At 38.7% G+C, this 9,661-nt stretch overlaps 1 protein-coding gene across 1 annotated transcript in view; it reads left to right on the top strand.

Moving 5' to 3' along the window:
• Positions 1 to 2,955: 2,955 nt before the first annotated feature.
• The window catches only part of ZNF624 (zinc finger protein 624), a 59,326-nt gene continuing 52,620 nt past the window's right edge, over positions 2,956 to 9,661 (top strand). Inside the window, exons 1-2 of the mRNA XM_042781623.1 lie at positions 2,956 to 3,036; positions 4,450 to 4,515. Of these exons, the coding sequence (XP_042637557.1) occupies positions 2,956 to 3,036; positions 4,450 to 4,515 (147 nt within the window). The remainder of the gene's footprint in view (positions 3,037 to 4,449; positions 4,516 to 9,661) is intronic.

The raw sequence follows: 9,661 nt of genomic DNA, 5'->3' as shown, positions 1-9,661 counted from the left end.
GGGAGGGACATGCCAGGGTTTCTAATATTTAAGTTTGGAGGTTGTGGTGTTCTTTTTAAATGAAGCTAAAGTCTTTGAAAATTTTGGCAAATTGACTTCACAGGAAAGAGAGTCTTAGAATATTTCATTGTTAGGTGAGTGAAGTAAGTAATTGTGATAAAGAAAGATTGAATTATTTTCTTTCACATCACACAACAACTTGATTTAGTAGAATATGTGTGGACTTTGGAATTGGACTGATTTGGCTTCATATATCTGCATGACCTGAGATAAGTACTTTAATTCTTCTAAGCCTCAGTTTCCTTGTCAGTGGAATGGGAATAGAATTCCTGTTAGGTTATTGTGAAGATTGAATTTGGTAATATTTTTAAAGTTTCTTATGCAATGTCTGGCCTGCTAGCTGTGACTAACTACACTTGATGGTATTAAAATCCAGGAACATTAATTTATTTCCCTTACTGATCTTAGGGGGCTACTGTTGTGTTCCTTTTAGGGGGAATCATGCTCATTTATATGTGAGGATTTCTAACATGGTAAGTTTGAGTTTTCCAAGGCAAAATTAGTTTTCATGCCCTATTTCTCTCACTCAGGTATACCTTTATAGAACTCTGCTCCTTCCAGAGAGAAGAACACAGAGGAAGAGATTATGGCTGCTGTGGTTTTTTCACTTGGACCTGTGGTAAGTTGGGGTCTCCTTGGTTTCTGAACCGTTCTTTTAATTTGAAAGCATATTTACTTCACCTGAAGTCTTATAACTTCTCTACCTCACCCACATCCTATTGGGGAACTAAACCAAAATTCTTGACTTACAAAATTAGGTCTATAATAGCAAAGATTGTGCTCTATGGGAAGATTCACTGTACTTCTTGAACCAAATATCAGGGCACATGGTCTTTCCAAAGAGATCTGGCCTATCTTCACATACGATAGGCAGGCTGGGAAATTTGATGTTAAAATTTTATTGTTCCCAGGTGTTAGGTGGCCAATGCTGAGAGGCACAGAACCAGAGTAAATTGTTAGAAAAAAATAAGTTTTATTGAATCATCTGTCTGGCAGATGGGCTGAGGCTTAAAGTAGCATCATCCCTGATCCTGTCTCCGCAGGGTGCTTAAGTAGTGTTTTAATGTAAGAAGTAGATTGCCTGTTTCAAAAGAGCCAATCCTGAGTACAGAAGAGGAGCTAAATGCAAGGGAGGGCAGGAGCAAGACGGTCGTGGGAACTGAGACAAAGAGTCCAGCTGGAAATGGGTGGGGGTGGGGACAACTTAAAGACAGAAAGAGAGACAAAGACTCCCACTGGAAACTGGGGGTTGAGGATGGGGACGACAGGAAGGTGGGAAGGGAAAAAAAGAGACCAAGCGGAAACTAGGGGGTGGAGACAAAGAGAGTACTGAGAGAGAAGAACAGAAGCTGAGTAGATACAGGCTAGGTAGAGAGCGAAGGATTTATCTATTACCAGGAAATTTCAGTTATTTATGGGACCTTCACCTCTCAAGTCAGTTCGACACATAGCAACCCCTCCTTGGATTTCTGAGGCAGTATCTCTACGGAAGTAGATTACCCAGTCTTCCTTTTGAGGAGTAGCTGTTGGGTTTGAACCTCTAGCCTTCTGATTAGCAGTCAAATGTCTTACCGCCACCAGCGCTCCCAGTTATGGAACAGAATTAAATAGTTTTTAATAGTGAAATTTTGTTTAGGAAATTTTGGGGAAAATATACCCACACAAGCACACGTACACACACACACGCTACTAATCTATAGGGACTATTACCTTTATGCCCACTATCAGTGACCACAGAAGGAAAACTGCAATCGACTTCCATAAATATTTACAGCCTCAGAAACCCAATGGGGTTGCTATGAGTCATAAACAACTCTGATGGCAGTGAGGTGGTTTTTTTTTGTTTTGTTTTGTTTTTTTTTTTTTGAGTCTTTGACCCGTGATCAGTACTTTCCTACTATTAAGAAGTAATTAAGCATAATAGGTGCCAGGAAGAGAAAGAAGATGTGTAAGTCACAGTCCTTGACTGTGTATAGCTTACAGTATCATTGAGGTAAAGTCAGATAATTTATTTAGGTAAATGATAGTTGCTGAGCAGTATGATAAAGATGAGGAGTGCTATGTATGGAAAGAAATGGGAGATTAAACAAAACAAAACAAAACACTGTGTCCTGGAAATTTCCCAGGGAGTTTAAAACTCTCCCTTGAGTAGATTTGGAGAAACCAAAGATTCTGCATAGTTACCTGCCTGTGTGAGTTTTAATCAGAATAGGAAAAAAGAAGATTAAGAGAAACAGGATTTACAAGATAATACATGAGAGGCAAGAAGACTTACAGTCTCTGCTAGCAGTTCAGGCTGCAGTGGGTGGTGGGCTGGAATGGATTCAAGATGTCTGCTAAATTTGCCCATTTCTCAGAGGAATATTTATACTTGAGTCTGAGGAATTGGGGACAAGGGCTGCGTAACTGGGACTGGAAGGCTACATGACTGGTTTCAGATTCAGTGGCACCTGGCTGCTCAGGAGGGGGTCCTGGGCAACACTTTTCTTGGAACCACTTGTGTTTGCTCTGAGAAAAACACTGTCTGTTAGGAGCCTAATTGCCTGCAGCTATCCTAAGGACAGGTTAATACCTGACAGGGGTTGTTGTTGTTATTTGCCATCTAGTCGGACCCAACTCATAAGGACCCCTCCTTGGGTTTCCAGGCAGTATCACTATGGAAGTAGATTGCCCCATCTGACAGTGGGAGGTGGTTACTATGTGGCAAGGAGGGAGAAGGAGAATGGCTTGTAGTTTTTCACAAGGTAACTAAACGAGATGGGGTCTGAGACCCATTTTAGGGGGTTGCAGGTACTGACCATTCCCACTGCCACCAAGTTGATTCTGACTCATAGCAATCCTGAGTCACTGTGAGAATGGGAGATTAGAGTGGATTAAATTCATCATGGAAAGATCATGAGGATAGTTAGATTTAAGCAGGTATGCAAGTACAAAAGGGATTTAAATTGTGATAAAGTATTTGTGAGAGTTGTTCAGGTGAGAAGGGAGCTTAAGGGCAAGGCACAGACACAGAGACCAGTGGTGATTATTACCCAGTTAGTGATTCTGGTTGGAAAGTTGTTAAAATTAAGGCTAGAAATTAGGTATTTAGGTTGAATCTTTTGATATTGCCTTGAACACAGTTGAGAGAGGGAGAGTGTGTATGTTTGTTTGAGATGGTTATCAATGGGACAAAAGTTGTGTTTTACTAGTAACTTTTTGAAATAGGAGATTCAGAAGAAAGGTAATACTGAAAAGTATAATTTCTTAGATGGTATAGTACTGTAGTAATGATGTTTTATTCTTTGTAGCCAGCGTATGTAACATGTAAATAATGTCCTTAATAAATACCCTTGAAAAGATAAATAAAATCCCAAATACTGCCTTGATCAGTAGATCCGTTCATATTTACTTGTGGTTGTTTGCCATCGAGTCGACCCCGACTCATAGCGACCCCTCCTTGGGTTTCCGAGGCAGTATCACTACGGAAGTAGGAATGCCCAACCTTCCTTCTGAGGAGTGGCTGGTGGGTTTGAACCGCCAGCCTTCTGGTTAGCAGTCAAGTGCCTTAGCCACTGTGCTACCAGAGCTCCTCATATTTACTAGTCATATATTATGGCCTAACCAAACCAATCTCTAATTATTAGAGATTAAGGTTCACATTATCAGTTTTCTGGATGATGAATATTTGTAATTTTTAGACAAGAACTTGGGAAGGAGAATTAGGATAACATTTTCCCAATGGGATTTAAATAAAATCTAAAATGGATAAATACCTTCTAGTACTATCTTCCTTTCAATTTTCTATAGGAACACATTTTGTTTGTACCACTTAAAATTTTTCATTTAGTTTATAAAATCATGCTTTCATAAGGATATAGTTTCCAAGATTTAGAAGGAAACGGTGTTATGGAAGTTCCCTGAAATATTTATAGAATGGCTACTGAGACATGTCTCTTCCACATACACTACTGTATAATGTTTCTTCAGTTGTAGAGAGCAGATAGTATTAGCAGACTTGAGTATTGTTTTTGAACAAAATAGAACTTTCAAGAAATGTTTTAATCCCCACTTGAAAACAGAGACCTATATAGTATCTAAAGGCCCTTTATTGTAAGTTTACTTTTATTTTATAATTATACAATGCAGAAAGGTTGTTTGTTAAAAGAACCCTTTAAAAATTATGCAGTTATATCTATTTCAGTCATGTACTCATGTCATTGTCTCAGATGAGATAATAGAACATTATAATTGGATATTATTATGAGACCTTAATTTCAGCTCTAAGTAAAACAGTAAAAGTGTTGTCCCATATCCACCCCAACAGTTGACTGACTGATGATACTTGTTGAGGCTCTGCTGTCCTTGTAGGCAGCCTGTTACTAAATGATCTTATCTATATCTCCTTAGAGTCCTGCAGCTACCCAGCCAGATGAAGATCTTCACCTTCAGGCAGGAAAACCAGAATTGATAAAGGTAATATCTAGCATTGTATATAAAGGGAAAATAAAGATAAAATACCTCTTTTTAGACCAGAACAACTAGATGGTGCCTGGCTACCACTGTCAACCACTCAAAGGGGAATCTGTGTAGGAGATCCTGGATAAAGTGGGAGAACAGTGTGGAACAAAACTCAAAATCATTAAAAAAAAAAAAAAAAAGGGACCAGGTTTGCTGGTCTGATAGTCTGATAGAACCCCTGAGACTGTGGCCCCTAGCTGCTCTTTAGGTCTGGAATTTGCCAAACAAAAGACAGGCATATGAGCTGAACATTTACATTAGGTAGGTATATTCCTTGGAGAAATCAATCATGGAAGAATAGAAGGGCTGTGTATACACAAGGAGCCAGCTTGGGGGGCAGAAGTGCATTGGAGGGAAGGGCACAGGGAAGAGGTAACCATGGGGAGGAAGTGGGAAGAGAGCTGTTGCACTGTGGGAAATTGCAGTCAGTGTCATGAGACAAAGTGATGTGAAATGCTGTATGGAAAATGAATTTGCTCTGTAAACTTTCACCCAAATCACAATAAAATTAAAAAAAAAAAAAAAAACCCTCTTTTTACTGCCCCTTACTCCTTTTTGTTTGTTTGCTTTGATGTTGCTTTCTTTTCATTCTCATTTTTCATTGTTTCAAAATATATGTAACACATTTTCCAATTTATTATTTTTCAGAAATACAATTTAGTGCTATCAATTACATTAATTGTATAAAACCATCATCTATCATTGACAACTTTTCAATCACCATAAACAAAAATCTGCTTCTCAAACAATGACTTCTTTTCCCCTCCCTTCCATCCCTGATGATCACAAATAAATATTGGTTTCTATACACTTGTCTATTCTTGTTATTTCATATGAGATCATATAATATTTGTCCTTTAGTGATTGACTTATTTCACTTGATATAGTGTTTCACAGCTCATCCATGCTGTAACATGTATCAGGACTTCATTTCTGTCTTAGTAGCATCCCATTGTGTGTAGGTACCGTATTTTGTTTATTCATTCATCCATTGGTGGACATTTAGGTTGTTTCTACCTTTTAGCTATTGTAAATAGTGCTGCAGTGAGAATTGGTGTATATACGTCTGTTCACATCGCTACTTTCAGGTCTCTGCAGTAAGTATATACCTAGGAGTACAATTGCTGGGTCATACGGTAGTTCTGCATTGAGCTTTCTAAGAAACTGTTAAACTGTTTGCCACAGTGGTTGAACCATTTTGTGTTCCCACCAGCAATGAATGTGTTCCACATCCTCACCAATATTTGTTATTTTCCTTTTTCTTTTTTAAAATCTTTGCTATCCTTGGGGAAGTGAAGTGGTATCCCATTGTTGTTGTGGTTCTGAGTTGCATCAGTCTAATGGCTAATGATGTTGAGTATCTTTTCTTGTGCTTTTTGACCATTAGAATATCCTCCTTTGGCCATTTTTTTATTTGGTTATTTGTCTTTTTTGTTGTTAAGTTACAGAAGTTATATACTTATGTCACTTAATCTAGAGGTTCCCCTTCCCGTTTAGCCTTCTTGTGTGTATTTGTTTATTGAAAAACAAGATCATTTATATTTTAGAGCTTTATTGTCCCAATACAGCACAGGCTGTCCCTAGGTTACAAACATCTTAACTTATACACAACTCCTATTTGCCTTTTATCATTATGTGAATTTGTCCTCACTTTGAAATGATTGAACCAGCCCCTACTTATAGCAAATTCTTCAACACAATTACCTTCACTTGCTGCACATGCAGCTTTTAAATAATTAAAAAAGGTTTTGATCATTTCTTGCACTAAAGTAAGGCTAAATAAGAACCTCATGCACCTGTTCTGACTTACCTACAAATTCTTAAAGACCGTGAAAATGTTGTGGGAGCAGCTTCTTACCTCCTCTAACTTTGCAAGTGGGGAAGAAGATGATTATATATCCACTGCCCAAAGCTGATTCTTATGAGGCAGAGGTCAAACATACCTCCTCTTGCTAACCTTTTTTACTGATTCTGACACCAACTGTCCCTCCCACAACACTCTCTACTTCTCTTTTGGTTTCCGTAATTCATTGTAGTGGCCACATAGAACTCACTGATACTCATGATTATGAAGTATGTTAGGGAAGTAACTAGTTATAATTCAGGATCAGAAATAACTCACAATACAGTTCTTCAGTCAGGACAGTTTCTTCTCAGCTGTGCCTACAGATGTACCTCTCTCTGGCCCTTGGCCTCTCAGCCCTGTGGTTCCTCAGGCTCTGCACAGCTTGAGAAAATGTTGCAAAGCTATTTAAGTACCACCGATAAATAAGTGCCCAGAGGCACCCTACTCCACCAGCAAACTCTAGCCCAAAGGCATTCAGCTCTTGTGCTCCGTGAGTTAGAACATACTCAACTCTCTACCCCTAGCTCTTCTTCTTAGTGGTAGAGGTGAAGTCCTCCCCTCTGCATTGGAATTGGCACTCTTTCAAGCCTAGCAGGATGGCAAAACTGACCAATGCCTGGTTCCATACACCTTATCTGCCTGGTCCTACCCACAAAAGGGTGCCATGAACCTTATTTACATTATTAGCAAGCTGTCCAACCTTGGTGGACCATAATCAACTCACTTGCATAGTCCCAAGCAGTCATTTTGAGAGTTACAAATACTATGGCTAGAAGAGCCGTATTAAGTAATTCACTACCACAAAGACATAGTTAGGAGCGAAACTTGTTCATAATTTTGGGGTTGCCTGTAGTCACCAGCCATATGTGGCTATTGAGTACTGCAGTGTCCAAACTGAGATATGCTGTAAATTTAAAATTCACACTGGATTTCAAACATATGGTGCAAAACAAAATATAAAGTACCTCATTAACAACTTTTATTTTGATCACATGTTAAAATCATAGCATTTTGGATACCTTTGATTAAATAAAGTACTTTATTAAAATTAATTCTATCTGTTCTTTTTTTGATGAAAATATATACTAGTTCAACAATTTCTACATGTACAATTTACTGATACTGATTACAGTCTTCAAGTTATGGAACTATTCTCTCCTTTTCCAAATTTTTCCATCATCGTTCATATAAACTCACTGCTCCCTAAGCTTCTCATCTATCTTTCGAGTTCCTGTTGTCAACTTGATCCCATGTAGATAATTCTTTAAAAGACCACAATACTTAAGGCAAAATACAATCTTGAGTATAGTATGTCTGAATGCCATCTAAAGAGTAGATGCAAAGGAAGTTCCAGTAAGATGGCAAACTAGGCAGAAAGACTGCACAGAACCTCTTCAACAAAGAAAAGGGAAACCAATTAACACAGACACAGAAGATAATCCTGGATCCCTGAGCCTTGAAGGGAAGGGTATAGAAGTGGACTAAACCTCAACTAGCAGAAGAATTTGCATGAAAATACCAAAAAAAGGAGACATAGGGAGCTGCAGTCTGGCAGCGATCCTGAGTGATCCTGATAGCACAGACAGCTTGGAGAGTGCTGAGTGGTCGTAGGACCTAAGAATTAACCTCAAAAATTAGCCCTGCTAGCCAGGGACTGCATAGAGGACTGCTCTGGTGGCTGGGGTATAAACGGAGAAGGCAAAGAGAAAGGCGGGCTGAGCTGTGCGCTTTTGCCTGTCCGGAGGACGCAGCCATTTTGAGTGTTTACAAGCAGCTTGACCATTTTGGATATTTAAAGAGACAGCACTCTCCCAGATTCCAGGGTCTTGAGAACAAGTTCTGCTTGCCAGCAACCCCAAGGACACTCCAGACCTGCAGGACTGAAAAGGTGCAACATTCCTCTTGTTACTCTTATACCCCACACCCGCTTGGTGAGCGGAGGTGCAGCCATCCTCCACTCCCACCCAACTTCTGGACCCGCAGGAACTCCATCCCAGTCTGTGTGCTCAGACGTAGCCTGGGTGCCCTGCCCTGTCCTCTACCAATTCTTTTTCTCTTTTTTTTTCTTTTTTTTTTTTTTCTTTTTCACTTTCTTTTTTCTGGTGTTTAGTTTGCTTGTATTTGTCTGTTTTAAAACTACTATTATTAATAATACTTTTGTCCTTTTTACTATTATTCTTTATTCTTCCCCTCACAGGTCCTAGTTTTCATCTTCTTTTCTTTTCCCTGTTCGTGGTTGAATTTTTTTTTTTTTTAATTTAACTTTTTTCCCCTTTTATCTAGTGGTTAACCCTGTTCCTTGTTTTTCTTTTTGAATTTCTCCCATTTTTTTCCTTCATTATTCTCCTTCTCTACGTTTTTTCTCTTAGTGCCCTATCCCCAGATATTGCAAGTTTTCTTGTTTTTTCTTCTTTTTTTTTTCCTTTTTTTCTTTTTTTGGTTACTGTTCCTGTGTGATTACCTGCTGTGTTTTTTGTCCATGTGCTTTTAGTTTTTTGATCATTATTCAATTGTAATTTTTGTCTTGAGTGGGAGACAGCAACAGTCCACATAAGACACAACTACACCCACACCTCCTGCAACTTCACTTACTGAGCAACAGCCACTACCTCCTTCTCCACCAACAGGCTAAAGATAAAAAACCACCACAAAGAGCCTGAATCACCCTTGGCTGCTCTTCACAAACAGTTAACAGAGATCTAAATACAGCAACACCATGATGTCTCAGAGACAACAGACCATTACAGTCCACACAAAGAAGCAGGATAAAGTGGTAGAAACAAGGGAGCAGGATACAGATCCAGAATACATCCCTGAGGAAGAAGCAGCATTGGAACTCTCTGATAAGAATTCAAAACAATTGTATATAGGTATCTTCAAAGGATTAAGAGACAGACCAAAGAAAACACAGACAAAACTCTAGAAGAATTTTGGAAGAAAATACACGAACAAAATGACAAAATACATGAAAAATTAGAAATGATTCCAAATCTACAGATAGAAATCCAGAAGATTAATACTAAATTGTCGGAAATAGATAACACATTAGAAAGAACAAAGGAGTAGAATTGATGGGATGGAAGACACAATTATTGAGATTGAAGACAAACACCTGAATACTACTTTGGAAAGGGATCAATCAGAAAAAAGATCAAAACAAAATGAAGAAAGCCTAAGGTTCTTGTGGGATACCATCAAAAGGAATAACCTGTGTGTCACTGGAATTCCAGAACAGAAAGAGAAAAATAAAACCAC

Source organism: Orycteropus afer, unplaced genomic scaffold (assembly GCF_000298275.1).
Source record: "Orycteropus afer afer isolate SDZICR_OR568_19922 unplaced genomic scaffold, OryAfe1.0 scaffold00139, whole genome shotgun sequence".
Taxonomy (NCBI): domain Eukaryota; kingdom Metazoa; phylum Chordata; class Mammalia; order Tubulidentata; family Orycteropodidae; genus Orycteropus; species Orycteropus afer.
This window is presented reverse-complemented; position numbering and strand designations above follow the sequence as displayed.